This window comes from Pavona decussata, unplaced genomic scaffold (assembly GCF_977016875.1).
Source record: "Pavona decussata unplaced genomic scaffold, jaPavDecu1.1 SCAFFOLD_237, whole genome shotgun sequence".
Lineage (NCBI taxonomy): Eukaryota > Metazoa > Cnidaria > Anthozoa > Scleractinia > Agariciidae > Pavona > Pavona decussata.
In genome coordinates, this window is record NW_028145642.1 from 1,075,774 (window position 1) to 1,097,287 (window position 21,514).

General features: G+C 37.5%; 1 protein-coding gene across 1 annotated transcript in view; it reads left to right on the forward strand.

Moving 5' to 3' along the window:
• LOC146457784 (ubiquitin carboxyl-terminal hydrolase 15-like) overlaps nucleotides 1–17,362 on the forward strand; it is a 31,285-nt gene extending 13,923 nt beyond the window's left edge. Inside the window, exons 9-25 of the mRNA XM_085091581.1 lie at nucleotides 7–117; nucleotides 1,518–1,631; nucleotides 2,272–2,355; nucleotides 3,450–3,544; nucleotides 4,094–4,174; nucleotides 5,578–5,706; nucleotides 6,291–6,358; nucleotides 7,246–7,340; nucleotides 7,787–7,979; nucleotides 9,129–9,199; nucleotides 9,466–9,584; nucleotides 10,383–10,487; nucleotides 11,969–12,013; nucleotides 13,234–13,306; nucleotides 14,311–14,341; nucleotides 14,413–14,504; nucleotides 14,752–17,362. Coding sequence (XP_084947707.1) covers nucleotides 7–117; nucleotides 1,518–1,631; nucleotides 2,272–2,355; nucleotides 3,450–3,544; nucleotides 4,094–4,174; nucleotides 5,578–5,706; nucleotides 6,291–6,358; nucleotides 7,246–7,340; nucleotides 7,787–7,979; nucleotides 9,129–9,199; nucleotides 9,466–9,584; nucleotides 10,383–10,487; nucleotides 11,969–12,013; nucleotides 13,234–13,306; nucleotides 14,311–14,341; nucleotides 14,413–14,504; nucleotides 14,752–14,874 — 1,629 coding nt within the window. The 3' untranslated portion in view covers nucleotides 14,875–17,362. The remainder of the gene's footprint in view (nucleotides 1–6; nucleotides 118–1,517; nucleotides 1,632–2,271; nucleotides 2,356–3,449; nucleotides 3,545–4,093; nucleotides 4,175–5,577; nucleotides 5,707–6,290; nucleotides 6,359–7,245; nucleotides 7,341–7,786; nucleotides 7,980–9,128; nucleotides 9,200–9,465; nucleotides 9,585–10,382; nucleotides 10,488–11,968; nucleotides 12,014–13,233; nucleotides 13,307–14,310; nucleotides 14,342–14,412; nucleotides 14,505–14,751) is intronic.
• Nucleotides 17,363–21,514: the final 4,152 nt, after the last annotated feature.

The window sequence follows — 21,514 nt, forward strand, 5'->3', positions numbered from 1 at the left end:
TTACAGGTTGTTGCCAAGGAATCATGGCACAATCACCTGCAGAGGAACAACTCCATTATTGTGGACATATTTCATGGACTTTTCAAATCCACTCTGGTTTGTCCTGATTGCAGTAAGGTTAGAGGAACCCTCTTCTCACATAAGTTCCATTCCCATAAGGGACTCAGATTTTTTTCCTTGTCCCATCCTTGAGAAAAGAGGAACATTTTATCTTTTCTATTTCATTTCTTGAGCTTGTCATTAACCTGCATCTTTCTTTAGTACCGTGTTGGCACTATATGAGCATTGCTGATTATAGCTGTATGCAGACCTACATGTATGCATGCCAATTAAGAAAGTAGCATTTGGTTCATTAACACACCTTGTAAGGAACATAAACATAAAACTTAGAGTAAATGCAAGTTGTAACAGTTTGGGTATTTTAATTGGCCAGTGGAAATTTTTTGTCCCACTATACACTTCTCAGATTTCCCCACCCCCCTCCCCAGGCCAAATTTTGGACTTTTTGCACTGTTTTTGAATTTGAATTTAACTTCCTTTGACCATGGTGAGAACTGAACCCAGAGCCGTAAGCTTAAAGTGCTGCGCCAGTTGCCACTAAGGCCACACAGATCTGGCTAACTACAACATGACCAGTTTTGCTATTAAACCATTGACTCATTGCTTTATACCCTCCAGCAATCATGGCACATCAATAATTTTAAAACCCAAATGACTTTGCACCACCCAAACCCCATGCAAATCAGCTCAGAACACCCTCAGACACTCCTCCGACAATCATATTTTACCTTCCATCTCGCTTGAAATCTCTCCCAACACGACGACAACAACAACAACAACTTTATTTAATAATTTTATACTTATATCTTTCACAGGAATACACCGCCCACATATAGCAGAGCCTTTCAACAAACTCTCTTTTCCCATCAAAATAAAAAATACAAAGTCTCTACATAGAATATTTTCATATTTAATCTAACCTTCAACCACCAGATTGCCATGTTTTGACTGGGCAAAACCTGGAAGTGTGGGATGAGTGACCGACACAAAAAATACAAGGAAAAAAAAAGCGAACAAAACAAAAATGGGCATTACTAGAGGAGTTTTAATTAGTTCTTGACAAAAATAATTTTTTTAACTTGTTGTGAAGTGGTCAATTTGGCAGGGTTAATTGGTTGCCCAAACAATAATTTGGAACCCAAATTTTACATTAAGGCCTCTTAAGGCCTTGAATGGAAATTAACTTACATACAATGTTCAAATTGTCCTGGAGTATTATGGTAATTTATTCCTTTGTCAGGGAAATTAATACATGAATATGAAAGTCATGCATTTTAACTGTGGATGAAAAAATTAATAAATGAGAAGTCATCACTGTATTTACATGTATGTTCATGTACAATGTGCAAGTTGAGCAGTTCTGAAAAAAAACTTTCTTCTGCAACTGCTTAAGTTACATACTTTTAAAACTGGGTTGGTCTCTCATTTATCAACTATTTCTTTGTGGTTAAATCAAGGTTTCTGTGACATTTGATCCATTCTGCTACCTTTCCCTGCCGCTGCCAGTCAAAAAGGAGAGAAGCCTTGATATATTTCTGGTGCGAAGTGATCCTCTTCGGAAACCAACCCTGGTGAGTTTTGTTATTGTAGTTAAGTGAATGTTGTAGTAGCTCAGTTGCTGTGTTTATTAAACATGGCCCTGTATGTGAATTAGTGACATATCTGGTTCTCTTCCTTTGTCTCTCTTCTGGATTGGCCAGTCACTGTTCTCTTAATTTGTTTCCTATACATTGGTTAAAAAATAGGTATACTAGCATAATTTCTATCTACATGTATTCTCTTCCTGGTAGCAGAATAGAGTACAGTTTTCTCTGAATGGGCAATGTGTTGTGTAAGGAATATTTCTGAGTGGGAAGTTGATAAAACATTCCCATCTGCTTGAAAGTTATCATGGAAGAACAGTTTCCTGAGTCACTTCTGGCAAGGATATTTCATTTTTATAAATTATGTCCATTCTTTTGGGAACTGATTTTTGATGAATTCTGTAGTCCATTAATTGGAATATAGGATGGATCCAGAATATTTCTGGAAGAAATTGTCTAAACTTAGGGACATTGTTTGTCAAGAACCAACCAGAAGGTTGTATGTTTGAAATGCAAATGGCATTTGAAGTAGTTGATATCAACATCATAAAATTAATGACTTGATCAGGTAGTTTAGTATCGATGATGATTGAAAATTATTACGGGTACTTTTATGTTTCTGTTGCAGTATAAATTAACTGTACCAAAGATGGGTAATGTTTCTGATTTACTTGATGTTTTGTCAAAAGAAACCAAGATTCCTAAAGAGAAGGTAAGCTTTCTATTACCTTAAGCATGAAATTACATGGGGAGTCACGCATGTGAATAGGTCACCATATAGAAAGATATGTAGTTGGTTCAAGTTACTTCTTTTGAAGTTCCTTGCAATATACATCTATTTGCCTAATTATAATGCTAAGTTTGGAGGAAACAGGAAGTGTAGAGTTTTTTTTAACACTGAAGCACAAGACAAATTAACATTTAATTAACATTTGAGTCAACATTGACTCAGACTGTTTTTTTGGATATGTATGCTCAGCCACAAATTTATCTTCAAAATGGGCAAGTTGGCCAATTTTCCAGCAGTAACCTAGTTGTTGGAGAAAGATGTCATGTTTAACATGCCAAGACTTGTTGCAACCTAGGCCATTTAAAAGGTTCCCAGTACCTAATAGTCATTAAGGTATCTGGCCAGTGTATGGAAGGTTTCTGTACTCAGCATGAACATGATGAACGGTACTTTGTTCTCAGTTCATCATGGAACTTAAAATCTACCATCTTTGTTTATTAACATAGTTTTGGTACAGATTCTTTAAAAACACTCTTCAAGAAGAAGAGACACCATGCTGCTTTAAGGGAAAACAGTTTATTTCATGACTTACATGTACACCCTATCATATTTGCCTATCATATCATGACTTACATGTACATCCTATCATATTTGCCTTGAAGGAAACCTACTAATATAAAAATATGCACTTGCCAAGTACATAAAATGTTATGCACTGTCAGTATGTTAGACTGCTTGCAGTCAAATTTTCTCCTGTGGCAGTGAAAAAATAACGGGCAAGGAATATAAGATGCAGAGGATTGAGACCAAACGAGGGAGGAGTGATTCTCATTTGAACCTTTGGCTTTTGTGATAGGGCTCAGTTGGTTTAATACTGGCTAATACCTAGAAAAAATGGGGACTGGAGGCAGTCTGTCAGTATGTACAGTGGAATGGAATCATCATCGTCTTCATCATCATCATTTATTTATTTGCCTCACTAAGAAAGAGGGAATGATAGAATTTGCAAATTATGATGCAGTCCTAGCATCAACTTGGTAGTTATTGATTTAGTAATTTTACTATTATTTTGTTAGATGGTGGTTACTGACGTCTACAACCACAGGTTTCACAAGGTGTTTGCTTTGACTGAATCACTGACCCAGATTCTTGACAGAGACGACATATTTGTGTAAGTAACAGAGTTACAGTATCTCAAGTACTTTACACCAAGAGGTCATAATTAGGGAAAGTAAAGCCCCATGCCCTATGATTATTATTACCAATCTGTTATCAGTTTCCAAAGCTTGCTCTATGAGGAAAGAAGGTAATACGAGAATGTTCATCAAGTGTGTGAGTAGGCTTACTAAACAGATGTTTCGCCAGTGCCACTTACTGGTTTCCCTTTGAAATAAAATCTGAGCAATGACTACATACGCGGATCAGAGTAGATATTCTGTTTGGTTGAAAAAAGTATCCCATGCATCATGTATTGATTGTGACTTACAATGTGTTACAACCACTTGAGAGTTTCACAAGGTGCTAATTCTTAAACTAGAACATGATCAGAACTATAATAAGGGATTGTTCTTTAAATAGCCATGCAGAATGACCATTTACTACAATTAGATTGAAAAGCTATATAATATACGCTGTAATATTATCATTGGTAGTGTTTGATGTGTGGGGGACTTGCCATCTTCCCTTCTTTTCTGTTGTTTATAATTTTGTTTTTGTTCAGTTATGAACTGCTACAAAGCAAATCTGAGAATGATGATGATGACAATTTCATTGTGCTTCCAGTGTACCAAAGAGAGAAAAGGTAAGTTTACCAATTATTAATATCAAAGGGGTAGGTATGACACACCTTTTGTCGGTGGTAATACTCTATTTTTCTGAAACTATAAACAAGTTCCTTTGGCTACAGATGGCCAAGATAGTAATAGATTGCAACTAGATAAAAGTGGCCAATTTTTCTCTAGTTCTCCCCATGTCTTAAGAAGATCTTGATTCTCCCTTTAAGGAAATTCGTCTGTTTTGCACTTGTTGTTCTGAGATCATTATTTTTGTTATGATAAAAGCTTCTTACTACACAGTGTTTACCCCAAGTTTCATAATCACCATTAAGGAAAGGAAGGTTAACCATTTAAGCCCCGATAGTACCATATGGCACAAGATGCAATTACATGTTCAATATTCAGTCAATTTGTGTGAAATTTGCACAACTAAAAGATCTTGGAAAGATCTGCACATGGAAGGCATAATATCATGCCCTCCTCCTATACAAGACTTGATTTACCACCCCTGCAACTTTTGGAACTTTTTATCTTTGTACTTCTTAGGCCATGTTAATATCTGACAACAACCAGTGCACCAAGAGCTGCAAATTAAGCTATAGTTTAGGGACATACCCAATCTGTACGAGGAACAGGAAAATTTTAAACGTTTTCATTTTGGGCACTTGTCATTTCAATCTGTGACCTCCTCCATTTCTTTTGGTGTGATTTATAGCATACCCCAGAAAATACCTTTCAAATGGTATATTACATGTGGTCTCCTGGTTCATAGTTACCAATTTAGAAAAATTTGGCATATTTTCCCTCAGGACTTAAATTATGGTTAATGGCCACATTGGTGGTATTTCCTGTATTAAATCACCTATTGTAAAGCATACTATGGTGTTCGCTTACAGAGGTAAATGCCATTGTTTTGTTGTTTTGGTTTTTTTCTGCTGGTTCCCATTGGCAAAACTTTATTCTTTATCTTAAAGTATTTTATATGTGGAACCAGGATTACTGAATTTGTTAATAAAAAATATGGCCAAACTGCATCCCTTATCCCCATCAATAACTGTGGGACAATCATTGGTCAAGTTGGTTGCAAAATGTCCTTTTCGTATGTACATATAGTACATAAGAAGCAGTAACCACAAAAATAGTAGCTGTATTTATTGAAATAATTTAGCTGTAATTTTCTAGGTTTTTCCCTTGTTAAGTTAGCATTCTACCCATAACTTCCAATAAGTACATGTAGTTTAGCCTACTATTAACTTCCCACCGCCTTAATGGGTCACTAGTCAATCCAATCATCACTAAAGAACTACAGTGTAAGTGGAAGTAAGTGGTTGTCACATTGGATAAATGCAATGTCATAGGGAACATAATAAACATAAATATATGAAGTCTTGTTTGAAATAATGGTGATTCAATTTTTGGTACCTCACAGGGCACGGCTGACTTCTTACAGTTACTCAAGTTCAAATAAAGCATTGTTTGGTCTGCCACTGATAATTTCTGTTCCAAAGAAAGATTTAACTTACCAGGCACTGTACAACATCTTGTTGGATAGAATGAAGTAAGTAACAGAGCCACAATTTCATCCAGCAAAGTATGATCTTAAAGTGTTTGTGAATTAAACAGAAAGGTCATGGTAAATCTGTAGCTCAGAAATGTATGGCAATGAGTAAACTATTGTAACAAGTTTATGAAAGTGAAATATATGAAATATCATGCATAGTAACTAAAGATGAAAGATTTGAAAACATGAAAAACTGTTACAGTTTTGAACACCATTTACAATGTAAGGAGTGGCTAAAAGAAAGCCTGAAAATATAATTAGGGCTTGGATGGGATTTGAACCATCCCTAAGACACCCATACACTGTTCTGCCAAGTAAGGTATAATATTACAATAGTATTTTTTTTTTAATTTAATAATAAAAAATACTTTATTAGTAGAAAAACAAACAACAAATACAGAAAGGTGATAAAAATATCGGTATCAGAAAAAAGAGAAAAACGCTTCATAATAATTCGCTTCATTATAATAGTAGATGAAGAAATGAAAGTGAAATGTGTGAAAAAACATTTAATTAATGTATGAAAAGTGGACGGAAGTGTGGATTGTATGAAGTCTTTTTAAGGGACATTTTTTTGGTAGGCGCTTTGTTCGGTTGCCTGAGGAGGAAGTAGAAATGGAAAGCAAAAATGAAGAAGTAGGTGAGGAAGGTAAGCTTTCTTTCCTGTTACTTGTAAATGTTTTCAATTATGCACATCAATAACAGGATCCTCTAACTGTTCTGCTGACTTAATGCCACACTTAGTCAAAAACAGCATTAAATGCACTGCATTGAGTTGAATTATGTGTGATAGGAACGTCCCAACTATGGTTTTTATCTCCAACAAGTGTGTTTAAAACTTAACTGCCACGGTTTAGTCATGAAGAATTTTCTGTTGAAAGAGAACAGTTCATTTTCTGATGATGGTCTTTGTAGCAGTTACTGATTGGGAAAGCTTAATGTTCGACAGCTTTGTAAATCCTCTGAGTTTTGTCTAATTTTAATTGGTAATCCCTGCATATCAGTGGGTCAATTATCTTTTTGAAGGAATGTCAGCTTTTGTTAAAATGCATCCTTAGAAGTTACATGGTTCATTAAATTGTTTGTGAAATATGACTCACTAGTGAAAGAAATTAAATTTATTACTAAATTGTTGTAAGATGTAAGTTGCATGACCCCAAATAGCACAGCTCATATTACAGATGAGGTTGGGAAGTGCTGAACAACAACAACAGCAACAACAAAAACTAACCAGATAGGCTTTGTTTAGCTCCAGTTTGGACATTTGTAACATAAGCTTTGTGATTTGATGCTTACAATTTCACAGAAAACAAAAGTTAGCAATTTTTTTTTTTTTGCTGCTGTGGCTGCTGTTGTTTATTATTATTTTCCAATCAAAACATTTTCTCCAAAAAATTCCTTCAGTGATTTTAATAAGCCACTTGGTACCAATCAGCAAGTTAGAATTTTCACAGTTATTGTAAAAGTTCGATTGGGGTTAACTTTGCCTAAAATAACTGAGCCACATTTAAATCCTACTGATGTCTTTTTATGTAGATGTTGAGATGAGTGAGGATTTGAAAGATGGCACTGAAAATGAGGATGCTGAGGAAAGAGAGCTGGAGAAGGCATATCAGAATGTTCATGTCAATGTTAGTTATTGTGTATTTGATTAGTCAAGCATGTTGTTGCTCATGTACTGTCACTGACTGGTCGGATTGAACTCATTATCTCTCTTTCTTACATCCATCCAATACCATGTATGTACTTTGTTGAGTTCAATATTGTTACCTCTGTTATCCTTCTTTTCAATTTAAGTGGTCAGATCATATACTGTTGCATAACACTGTTTTTCTTCGGGTGGTAGGGCTGAAATTATAAGGTGTAATATGGAGGATTGTAAAAATATCCTTGGGTGGTGTTGTTTTATAGTGGTTAGTCTAGAAATTTTTTTCTCTTTGAGTAAGAGGAAATAAAAGACATAGATCATTGATTGAGTTGCAAGCTATTCCATACTGGGAATGTTTTGTACTACTTTGAAATTACCAAGTGGAATTCAGCAATGATAATGTTTTGTTGTTTTGTTCTTTACTTGCAGAGTGATGAAAATGAAGATGATAAGGTAGATTCACAAAATGGTGATCATGAAAGCTCTGCCCCAAAAAACAAGTCAAATGTGCAATGCAAAGGGAAGACAAGAAACCATCTGTTTAACTTGACTCTTGTCAATTCATACGGGAGTGCTGATATCGAGGCACTTGAAGACAATGACAAGCCTCTGAAAATAACAGGTAAGCAGATAAGTCTTGTGTTTCAAGATGCACTCACGTTACTTACCTTAATTCAGGTATTGTCTAAGAGCTGTGTTGGTGTTCAAACCCCTGTTAAGCTTATCAAATGCTAGGCTGAGGCTAATCACGGCAACCTGTAAACAGTTTGCTGATTATTGTTACAGCTAATTTACAGTTGTAATGTCCTGTCACTCCTTCCTTCCCTGCCAGTGTTATTCTACACTGGGAATAGTGAAGCAAGTTGTTATAGTTCAGTTGGTGATTCTCCTTAGCACTCCCATATGCTCAGAGGAATCTGAAAATGATTTCATCTTTAGTCTAGTTTATCCCCTCTTGACTTTGTGTTTATTCCATTTAGATAAAGGTAAGACACATAGTTCAAGGTCTGATCTGTTGTGGCACAGGTTCACCATCTTTTTGCCACAGGAAAACATTAAAGGGGCACTGTCACGGCGATTCTGCTTTACTTTAGCCAGAACTGTTCAAACAACGTGGTTTGTAACATAAAAATGCTCTTACAACACCAGGAAGAAAATATTAACGTCTTTCTCCTAGGAAGAACAAACTACGATCAGTTTTCAGCGCCTTTTCTAAAATACACAGGAATAACTTGAATAAGTTGGCCAATATTTTCAAGTTGCAATCTACTTCCATCCCAGCCATCCGCAGCCAAACATAATTAATAGTACTTTCTGTGTACTAGTAGCATCATTGTTAACAAAACTCAGCCATTGTTGTAACGATTCCATTTAAACAAATACATTTTTTGGCTATTCATAGTGACGTTAAAAATAGGTGACACTGCCCCTTCAACCGAATTCTGAGGATTAACAGCAATGAAGAGATGTTCGTGGAAGTATCATGCGAACATATGTTTCGGTCAGAATTGGGCAAGCAAACGTAAAGTTACTTTCGACGGTAATTGAAAAGTATTCAAAAAGTGACACTATAATAAGTGGCATTGCCTCTTTACTGACGTCACTGAATCGCATGTATTACTAAATATACCAGAGTGGTGCAATCTGGTACCATTATAGGGCACTGGATTATTCAGGTACATTTTTCTGTTTAGTAACCCAGATTCCTGTTGACTTGCACAGTACTAACAGAATCACTTGTATTCACTTGTTGCGATTATTTGCTTTGAAGGACGTTGTTTTCTTGCACTTGACTGGGATTCAAAGGTGAAGGAAAAGTACTATGATGACCAAGTTGCAGAGGTGACTAGTTTGTATGGTGGTCTTTCTTTCCAGTTAGAAGTAGGGTTTCATACTGATGAGGCAAAAAAGGGTGTGAAGTTAACCTACATTTGAAAGACAAACAGTGCACTTTCTAATTGAATTAAGCAGGCATTTTCGGAGAACTGCAGTACAGTATTGGGTGTTTGTTTTAAATACAAGGTACCTTTGATAATTTCAGTCTCAAACGCCTGCTACTGGGTTCCTACTGTGGAGCATGATCATTTTTGTGACGTATTTTGTCATAGGAGTCTGAAGATCATGAAAGTGTCACCAAAAAACCGGCACAGAAGAAGAATTGTGTTGGGTTAAGTGACTGCATTGACCTCTTTTTATCAAAAGAAAAGCTTGGCGCAAATGACCCATGGTGAGTGTTACCTTTAAATCTTTAGTTGTTTCTGTGAGGCGATGTCAGGAAGAACAATCTGAAGGAACATATATGAAGTGCATTCTGTTGATGGCTCTTTTTAGTTTAAAAAGTGATTTTCAAAAAGGATAGCCTTGTTTCCTTCGTCAGTAGCCTACATTTGTTCACTGCCAATGAACCAGCCTGATGGGGGAATTGATTTTTTCTGGAACAACACATTGATCTTGCTTGAAAACTAAGACAGTTTTCAAATTATCTTGCACATAGCCAAAAACTAAGCTGCACATGTAGGTAGTCTTCAGTTTGGTCTCCTTACACAGAATAATAAAACACTTCTTCAAGGTTGTATTAACATCTCTTTTGTTATAGACATAATTACAAAAAGGGTAGCCATATTTAGCACTACAATAAAATTACCACACACGCTTTTTCAATTGGCAAATTGTTTATAACGCACCTTTTAAAGGCACAAGCCCCTGATTTCCCTGTTTCGGCGTTGGCGCTTGTACGGATAAGTACTGCTAGCAAATGAGAGTAAATGAGGACAGTTGTCATTCTTTTTTACTTATAAAGCTAAACCGATGAGTGAATTTAGTGATTGTTTCCACATGTACAATGTATCTCATAGTTAAAACGTTGCGTGGTGGTTAGAGTTGATAATTATCCAGGACTCTTCAATTTTCTAGTGAAGCTGTATTATTTTAAAAAAGGCATTCTTTATGATAGAATGGTTTATACGTTGGTATAGTGCAGTGGAAACTCTGCGTTTTTGATGATTTATTGTTTTAACGTTTTCAGGTATTGCCCATCTTGCAAGAAGCATCAACAGGCTACCAAAAAGTTTGATCTTTGGTCTCTTCCCAAAATCCTTGTTGTCCACCTTAAACGATTCTCTTACAACAGGTTTGCAGCACGTTCTCTTTTTCTTAGTACCAAACTTAAGATCCATGACGGCAACACCAACAAAAAAAACGTTGAAATAAATGTGATGGTGTATTTCCAGGCTGGTGAATGAATGAGAATGATGTATTATTCTATAAAGTGACACAGGCATACTCGGAAAAAAGAAATCCGAGTGCTCCTATCAGGAGTCGAACCTAAGACCTTCCGATTATTTGTTCGGATGCTCTACCACTGAGCTACAGGAGACTCGTGAGAAATAAGGCCATTAAACTAGGTTCATGGGACAAACATCCTGCATCCTGCATTTCATATACCACACGTTCGACATTCAAATCCTAGCAGCATGCCGGATGTTTGTCCCATGAACCTAGTTTAATGGCCCTTAGCTCCCACGAGTCTCCTGTAGCTCAGTGGTAGAGCATCCGAACTAGTAATCGGAAGGTCTTAGGTTCGACTCCTGATAGGAGCACTCGGATTTCTTTTTACCGAGTATGCCTGTGTCACTTTCTAGAATAATACATCGTTCTCATTCATTCACCAGGCTGGAAATACACCATCACATTTATTTCATATACCACACGTTCGACATTCAAATCCTAGCAGTATGCAGGATGTTTGTCCCATGAACCTAGTTTAATGGCCTTAGCTCCCATGAGTCTCCTGTAGCTTAGTGGTAGAGCATCCGAACTAGTAATCGGAAGGTCCAGGTTCGACTCCCGATAGGAGCACTCGGATTCCGTTTTTCCGAGTATGCCTGTGTCACTTTCTAGAATAATGCATCATTCTAAAAAAAAAAAAAAAAAAACCTTACTTCAAAAATGCGAGTTTGAGTTGCTTAAACTTCCTCGTGATTATCCCAATCCGTTCACCTTGTACAATGTAGCCGAACTATCTTGGTACTGGAATTGGTAGGAACGTTGTTCAAGTTTAAAAAGAAAATGAGAAATTCATCGTGTTGTGTTCACGTTCTCCGACTTTGGATTTGGTCATTTCACGTTGTTGCTTTTGTAGAAGACGGCAAAGAAATGTACCAAAATTCATAACGAACGTGCATAGAGGTTGTTTTACATACTAAATCCTTCTGTTTTGTGACGTCCTCGCCCTCGTCGCCTTCTCCGTTGTAGATCTTAAGGTCCCTAGTTTTGTCATTATGACCTTGTATTTTGAAATATATAGTCTTTACTGTCCTTCTTAAAGTCGATGCATGTGTCTTTTGCTTTCACCTTGAGCCAGTCAGTATGTCACTATAACAGTTTGCTTTATTTTATAACCCGTTGATTGCACAAGTTCCGTAAATTGTGCCTTGCAATGGAATTAAAGGTAGTTAAAGTAGTTATTGGAATAAAAATGCCACGCGCAATTGTATATCTTCTGTCGTTCACATATAAGTTGTTCCTGAAATGAACAATGATATCTAGTAAATAATAACATTTGTGCAGGCAGGTTTAAGTTCTCATAATATTGTTTTCTTTCCCCTTAAGTTTCTGGCGAGATAAATTGGATACGTTTGTCAGCGTTCCTCTGAGGTATGTAATTTCATTTTTTAACTCGCGAATTGCGCGTGCGCAATGAATGAGTTATCGTAATAAACGAAAATCTCACTCGCTCGGTTGTTCCATCGGTCGCTCAATGGGCTGTAAACTTTCAGCAAATGTTGGGTACTCTCAGGGCTCGTTCAGTTAAGTTTTTCTCCTACAATTAAAATACACGTTTTTAGAGTTTAAAATTAAAAGAAATAGCCTAAAGAACACTCGACCGCCGAAAAAGAGAATATTGGGGATTTTGAGAATATCAATTCGATGAACTGCACAAGCTCTCGAACGATTAAACGGAAGTGCGGACGTCACATGGATTTTAAATACTGAAGAGCGTGCATTATGGTTAGTGTTGTTTCAGTACGATAATTGCGGTAAAATGTTACCTTTCGGTCTGAGGGAAAAAAAAGCAGAGAAGGAAAAAAAATGAACACAGAAAATGTCCCATCCGTGAGTTGATCACGGGACGAACAGATTACCAACCCAGGAACACTGTTGGGAATCAAAACGTAAAAGTGCCGACGCGGATCTATTGAACTGCTGCTAAGGCCGGCCACAGCGGTGTTTCTTTGCTACATTAGTTAACAACTACTGCTCGTACACTAGGCATGAAAATCAAACAAGCAAATAGCTTTAGACATCATTTCATTGACTTGTCCAATTGACGAGTTCGCTCACAGAGCGCTTTGATTGTTAGTCAACATACTTACTAAAGCGCAAGAAAGTGGTGTAACTAACACCCACATTGGTAGGTATTGGTAACTCAGAATCAGGAGGTTGATATGCTAACCCTATAGGCGCACCTTTGCTGACATAATTGTTTACAAATCACCCGATAAACTAACGGGCATTATAACTAGAGAGAACATGTAAAACCTGGTTAACATGCGACGTTTGAAAGAAAAAGGATGAAAAGCGGCTTTAAACGAATACATATATAAGTTAAAACACATTACGAAGTTTATGGCTTTTGTGGGAAGTCTAAGTTGTGTGGGAAGGGAAAAAAAATGACATGCAAAAATAAATTTTTCCTTCATGATCAATTTTAAAAATCTTCCTCTCATATTTACTGCGTGTACTAAAAACGCGTCTGTCAATTTAGGGTACTTTAGGATACTTTAACCAAAGAAAAGTGAACTTGACATTTACCAATAAATTTTTGTTGACATTCTGTGAATTCAAAACTTATATTCGTAGCTCATTGGTTTCAGGCACCTTGATATGTCGGACTATGTGATTAACAAGGAACAGCCGCGTCCAGTGTACAATCTGATTGCAGTGTCAGTAAGTATATCTTTAATTGTTTGCTGAAAGATGGACGCCAAGTTGTTAAGTTGATAGGCTCACACAAACCAACTCTACTCGGATTTGCATCAGGATGTGTGAGCATGCCCTATACCGTTTTCTGTTTGTGTAATGGTGATAAAAGTGCATTGTATAAATAATCTTTCCGTTTCATTAGTAAATGTTGAAATCCGCTTTACAATTTTAAACAAGAAGTTCCGCTATTAAAGGAAAGCCCCTTCTTTCCTTTCACGCCTTTGTGGGTGTGAAATGCATGTGTGGACGCCATTCAGTCGTAGCAAGTTGGTGACTCAAGCGTCCTCTGAAAAACTTTGCCCCAAAGTGTCATTTTAATTCGGTTAACATCGTTTATTCCGAAAACTTAGCCAATCTTATTAACAAAGGTCGTAGAATAAAAACTCATGTTGTTTGTAAGTTGTTTACATTTTGATGGTTAATTGACAACTGAAGGGGAGAATGGCATAGTCAGGCCCGTTTTATACCGGAATTCCCTGTTTAACTAAGAGAATAAAAATAACAGCCTTACCCATTTATGGCTCACACCACAATCTATGTATAAACAAACCAGTCGAGGACTGTCATCAACACATGCCGGTCAGTGATTTGGGTCTAATAAGGACGGCACCTACTTTTGTTACTGCGCATACGTTCTGCGTTTCTCGAAATACTCGGGCTTCCTACGGGTAGTGCCAACTAATACAGGGATATTTTTGCACGGTTTAAAACTATGCGGAGAAAGCAGAACTTAGCAAGTGTTCTTGGTATTCAAAAGGAACACTGGGGGTAACCATGCATTTATCAGGGATAATAAAACCAATATGGAAAAAACGCCATACGTTCTTTCTGTTTGGATTCCGATAGCCCTTGCTAAAATCTGCTTTTCCCGTACAGTCATGAACCGCGCAAAAAATACTTCTTTATTAGTAAGCAATGTCCCTCTCAGGTGTTTTAGGTAAAAGTCTGACTGTATTTTCTTTTTCCAGAACCATTATGGAGGCATGGGAGGAGGACATTGTAAGTTGACTGCAGTCAAGTTGGTTGTTGGTTAATTTCCAGCTGATTGAATAATTCTGTTTATTTTATAGATACAGCTTATGCAAAGAACTGTAAGGATGACAGGTGGTATTCGTTTGATGACAGCTCCGTTTCTTCTGTTTCTGATGAGGGACAAATTGTTGTAAGTATTTCAAATATAACTGCTAGATTTGGTTAGCTGATAATGCGAGTCTCTTTGTGCGAGATCACCCCCTGTTAGCGACCATCTTTGTGAAATCCTGTTTGAATTTCGCAAACGACCTCTTCTAGGTTCCAGGGTGGTTAATCCCTAAAGTACCCTACGTATGAATATCACTCGTCTCTTTATTTTGTGTTATTTTTTTCTGCCTCTAATTCCTGTTTTTTCTCTGTTTTTTTTTTTGTTTCAGTCCAAGGCAGCCTACGTCCTTTTTTACGAGCGGCAGGAGATGGGGGACGAGGAGAGCATGGAAGAGAAACAAACAGAAAATAGCCCTGATCAAGACATAGACATGGTCCATGATGGAGTCTGAGACGGGGCAGACATCAGAGATTATTGCACAGATAATTGTTAATTGATAATTGATGTTGTTAGGAAAATAAGAGATGCTGGAGACACAGACATCGAGTGCCGAAATGACAATTGAAACAGCATCATTTTATTTTCAATGCATGTAAAAATCCGTTTGTAGTTGAGAGGGTGGAGAGAGGGCTCCTAGCATGGTTCTGTAGGGCCCGTTTACGCTTCTCCCTGTTGGGTCTTCCCTCTTCGTGTAATTCAGGTGAATGGACCTTCACGCCCAGACTTAAGCTCCATTCACACCAACAAAACATGTTTAATTAAACCAGGTTTAGCAAAATGAAAATTGGCAACAGAAAGCTGAACCATTGGCTTTGAGATAGGATTCCAGTAAACTTTAACTTACGCTTTCATTTGTGCTAAATCTGTAGTCGACAAAAATCCGAAAGCAGCTTTCATAAAGGAAAAAAAATTAAACTGTGTTTAACTAAACAGCTTTTAAACGTGTTTAAGCCTTGGTGTGAATGGGGCATTAGAATGGTTTGTTATATTACAAAGGCACTGAAAATGTGATAATGTAGTCAACTCTTGCCTTGGGGACACCTCGCTAATACGGACACCCCGATAATACGGACAGGGAACTAAATCCCTGCAATATTACAGACGTTTGACTGAAACAAAATTCCGCTGTTAAGAACACTGATTCGCGGTCCCGAGAATGTCCGCGGTAAAGGGAGTTGACTGTAACATCAAGTAATTGTTTTTTGGCTACGATGGAGGAATTTTAAGACATTTATTGACAAGGTCATGAACATAACGAATCATAAAGAGTGACCATCAATCAAAGATTCAGAGGAACTCAGAGAGCAGGCGACTTGAAATGGTTTCCCGACTTATTTTTTACAAATATAGTGCCTCGTACCCAGGTCTTCTCACTCCTTTGGTTTTGCTTCAAATAGAACAATTGAAAAACATCTGGATACGAGATTACTGCAACGACTTTTGAATTATATTATGCTATGATGTATTTGGCATGGGCGTAACAAGATGGGTTTGGTGAAATGGGCATGTTAGCTTAAATTGGCTAGGTCAGGGCATTTTAAATGATCGTGTGCCTTTTCCCAGTCGTTAATTATGGGCTCTGAACATGAAAATGGCGATACAAAATTCATCTATTGTTGAAATTTAAGGTGAATCACCTCCATATAACAAATTAAGACGATCTCTGAACATTATAGCTCACACTTTCATACAAATTGAGATAAACTTAACTTAAAAAACGTCGGTCCGTCGTTTTTCAAGTTAACCTACGTTTGCCCATGCACCTTCCTTTTTAGCTTTAGGTTGTTATTTCGAGGTTTGAATCAATTCTATCTCCCCATTCCAGAAACTGGAAGAAGACTAGTACAGATAAGGGATTATTGGATCGTTTGGGTAGACGGATGGACATCGCGCCGGCGAATATCTGTATTTCTCGAGATTTTCTCGGGAAAGCGTAGCTATTGTTAAATAGCTCTCAGCTAAAAAGTTTTTCCTGTGTAACGGACTGCCGAGGAATACACTTATTCATCGATGCAATTTCTATCCGTCTACCCAAACGATCCCATAATCTTTCAAAAGACCTTTTTTCCGTTTAGCCCCCGAGGAAGGTTTGTGTTGCAAACCGAAATATCGGGCAAATTTGTTGTTATTCTAGCCATTTTGTTTATTGTTCACCACCTCCGCCGTTAGGATCAGTCTTCCATCCATATTTTGCATTTGAAATAATTTACTGATCCAAGAGATCGGACACCACTCATCGGTTTCTCGCTGTGGTCTTGCAGATTTTAATTGTATTCATGTTAATCCCATAATACTTCACTCGTACCAGTCTCCGTAGTTTCTGGAGTGGGCAATTACCAGTTTTGAATGTAACAGAATTTTTTAAAACTATGTGACCTAGGGTGCGTTCGATTGACTCTATCCCGGAATAGGAATACGTACAATGGTAGCATGAAATCCCTCATAAGATGTTTTTGGAGTTACTGGAGTACAAAATCACTTTAAAATTATGCTGTGTCAGTGAAAGTCAGCAGAAATGTCTTCCCAAAGGTACCTAAAAAGAAAAATCTGACAGTTATTCCGCTTATTGGTATTCTGGAATACTTTTAATCGAACGCGAGCCTAGGCCCCTTTAATGTTACTTTGTCTTGTAGCTTCTTGTCACGAGGACCGCACGGTGCCTTCACAGTAAATGGCTAACGTTAGAAAATACTGGACTGTTAGAAGTAAGTTATTTTTGTTAGAACGAATAGGCTTATGAATCAATCTATTCTTGCTGAAATGTGGTGGACAATTCCCAATATTATTGTGTGTAATCGACTTGCGATGCAAATCGACCGCTATGGCTACTCAATAGCATATGTAGCTCACCAATATTTTCATTTGTGTCCAAACAGCGATGGATTTTATTTAAAGCAACTGACTTTGAATAAACTTACCGATTTCCTTTCTTGCAGAAATCTCTTCATAATCGTAGTCTTCATAATCTCTTCCTTTCCGAATGCATTTCGAAATTCATTCAATTTAACAAATGAACATTTTACTGTGTAACCACTTTCGCCACACACCTCACATGAAAAGGGTTTACTTGCTTCGACATACTTTTGTTACTGATGTTGTAATCTCTTTTCGGGACATGTTTACCTCCAAAAGAAAACGGTCCGTGTAATGGTCTTCGGAAGTGGCCACGTTGCCAGCGTAGTTGCCTCGGTAAAGTTGTCGATACGCCCGACTAGCAGCCGGGGAGACATGGGTTCGATTACTGCTCGGGACAGCATGATTTTTTCTTGTTCTTCTCCGTGAATGCGCGCATTTGCATTGAACGAACGAGTTTTCGTAATGTGAGGAAATATGTCAATCGGTCGTTCTATTCGTCACTCGTTGGTCTGTAAACTTTATATTAACTTAATCGGAATTTAATCAAAATCATAAATTATTCATTAGTCTACGTTTAGTGACCATCAGCCGCCATTACGGAACAAAAAACAAGGACAACGTAACGAATAACTTGCTCTTAAAAGAAAACAGCCAGCAGAGGTGTTGTTTGCTAAATCCTTCCATTTACCGAAACTAAGGGGCAACTTTCCTTTCAGGACGGATAGTTTTCAAAAGTTCGACTTCTGTAGGCGGAATTGCTTGTTTCAGCAAACATGAAACGCGAACATGAAAACCTGTAAAGGAGCTTACCCTAAAAATCCAAGGAAATACAGTGAGTTAAAGAATAGCAAATTCCACAGTGCGATAAATCTCACTCGGTGTCAAACGTAATCGATAATTTCATCGGAATAAGGGTCAAGACTGAAAATTTCCTTACGCATAGCGACAACCACTAAGAGTCTACTGTGTACCGCAACGATTGACGCATTTCTATATTTACGCTCACTTGGATAAAGCCATAATAACAACTTTTGCAAGATTTAAGGCTTCTTTCGATGTTATAAAACACTGACGTAAGTCGTCGTTTTGGATGTAAAAATGAATTGCCACGCTGAAAACACCGGCAAGATTCCGGTGACTTGCTAGGCAAACAATGAAAATCGTTTGCGTGTATCACGGAAGTTTCATTCGGCAACAACATGATGCGAGAAACAACATTTACGGAGGTTCTTGGAGGAAAACTGGACGCTTTTTTATTCAGTAAACACAGGAGCCACAATGCCTTTCCACTCAGTACACCCAACTTGTGCCATTTTAAAGGGGTACTGTCACGGTGATTTGGCTGTACTTTGGTGCAAACTGCGTAAACGTTTGACTAAGAACCTCTTCTCTAACGCAAAATTGCTCTTAGAACACTGAAAGAAAAATGTTAAGTAATTTCACTGAGGAAGAATATACCATAATAAGTTTTTTTAGTGATTTCTCCAAAAATACACAGGAAGCACTAGAAAAAGGTCACCAATTTTTGTACCATTTGCATCCTAGCCATCCGCAGCCAAAGATTAAAAGAAAATAGTGAAATAAGACCTTCACCGTAGCTACAAAATAATTCTAGAACAACTAGAGAAAAGAAATTAGCTCAATTCTTGAAAGGGACAAAGGGTGATCCGTTTTACATGCAGTAGCTCATTTTGGAAACAAAATGAGAGAACTTGAAAAACGTTAGCCTAAGATTTTTCAAGTTTCAATCCATTCCTACTCTGTCTGGCCATAGGTACTAATCGACAGTTTTATTGCACTGGGGTGATAATTTATAGCCAAACTAGACGGTGATTTCTTTGTTTCTGTTGACAGACAAACATTTTTGGGTTTTGAAATGACATCAAATTCGGGTGATACTACTTCCCCTTTAAGTCACAATGTTTTGCCGACTGACAATGCGCCAAAAGAACGTACACTTCCAACTTTACTTTTCTTCGCGTATCGAAAGGAATCAGAGTGCGTGTGTAATTTTAAAATTATTTTGCCCGCAAATAACTTAAGACATAATCCGAAATACACGAAATACATCTGCCTGTTCAATTCACGAGTTCGCGCACAGAGCGCTATAATTCTTTCCATAAGTGGTGTGTGTCGAAAGTCATGTAACACAGCGTTAGAGTGTGAAATGATCACTTATTAATTTGTTTAATAGTAATTTTTTTTTTGCAAAAATACTGTATGACTATGGAAAAAATATATTGAATAGAAGAAATTTCCCACGAATTAAAATGAATTGTATGATTGGGGTAGTAGGTAACTGAGCAACCGGTTAATCCGGGGTACAAAGTTCGGCTGTTTTCAGTAATGTAAGAAAATGTTATTTTTTTTTCTCTTTTCCTTACGCTATGAAAGATTCTCATCATTTTATAGCCTTTAAAAATAGGAATATTAGTATTACACTGAAAATAAGACACCTGTACTCACTACAGACTATAGCCGCAAAAAAAAAAAAAAAAAAAAAAAAAGAATTTTCGTTTTATGTCTCATTAAATTTCAACAGTGCCCATTCTTCTCACTTTCAAAAAAATCTAAGCTAATAAAAGCCGAAATTTTCCCCCCGTAGAATTGCAAATTGAATAGGTAATTCTATAGCTCTGTTGGTGTCCCATTTATGCCCTATCTTTAAACTAATTCAATAACAAACTTACTGTATTTGCTGATAAATTGGTCATTAACAGAAGTGACAATGGTGTAAGGTGAAAAAATGAGATGGTCAAATGCCCCGGAATAATTAGGCTCGATTTCCGCCGCTCCCTCGGATCCGGCTTTCTCTTATTTACCGGTCAGTAACCTGCGTGGCAGGCGCGTGAAGAATATATAGGGCGCGAAAAAAAAGCGCGTAGCGCTAGCGCGAGGGAGGGAGACACTCAATGGTGAAAGTACAGTCGCACCTGTATTAAGCAGTCACCCTTGGGAATGATTAAGCGGTCAAACCTTCGGGGAATGACTAAGAAACCGCTTAATACAGGTTGCATAGAATACTGTCAGACACAATTAAAGTGAGACAATCAATTAAAGCAAGTGACACACCAGTCTTTTTTGGTCAGATGAACCCGCATATGGAACACTCTAACAAACTGTCTGGATAGTAGTAGCTATTCTGATCTTGTCTCTTTTCGTAATGCCTTACTTCAGTATTTCGTCACTGCTCTTTCTGTAAATTATGACCCTGAAACACCGAAAACGTGGAAATCTATCTGCCCAAACTGCAATACAGCCAGAAGCATTGTTACAAATATCATATGCTGTTACTAAGTATTATCTCTTATTTATCGCTAAGTTTTTCTGCATGATGTAAATTCGTCCGTCTTAAAGTTTTAGCCCGGGTCCGCAGTAATTGGCCTTAGCTGTTGCGGTATCCCTGTCCATGTATTTACTGTTACTTTCAGTTTCTGTTATGTCATTACATTCTTGCGATGTCTATTGGACAAAGCTAATAAAAAAATAAACAAATAAATAAAACACTCGGACACCAACCCACGGCCCAGCCAGTACTATACGCAAGCGCACAGCCATATCACTCAGGCATTGGCAGCCATTTTATTTCAAAATTCTTGGTATAGTTTGATAGCTAGCTCTATAAGTTTTAATTTGATATAGGGGTTTAGGCATTAAACCGGACACGCTGCATCGCTTGGACGCGAGACACCTCTGAAGGTATTAATACAGGTCAAGACAATAGAAACAGCTCATTGGGACTTACTAAAGGGTGACCACGACCGCTATGGGTGGTGCCAACTAATACAGGGATATTTTTGCGCAGTTTAAAACTATGTGGAGAAAGCAAAACTTAGCAAGTGCTCTTGGTATCCATAAAGAAACTTAGGGGTAACCATGCATTTTCAGAGATAATAAAGCTTCAATTTGGAAAACTAAAAACGCCATACATTGCTTCGACGTCCTTCAAACAATGTGCACCTCATCAACTACAAGAAGCCATGACCATAGGCCTTATCACGGTTTTTGACGCCATTTTGACGAGTAGGCAAACACGTCTGAAATAACAGTGTTTGTATGGAAATCCGATGTCAAATAATTTTCATAAAACATAGCTTCTGAAAAATTCATGAATTGGAAACTTTTGGTACTAGGAAAATGATTTTAAGAAAAAAATTGGGGGGATGTAGCTGTGCCAGAAAGCGTCCAGTCGTGTTTTGAACTTTCCATACATTTCCCTGTATTTTTTCGCGCGA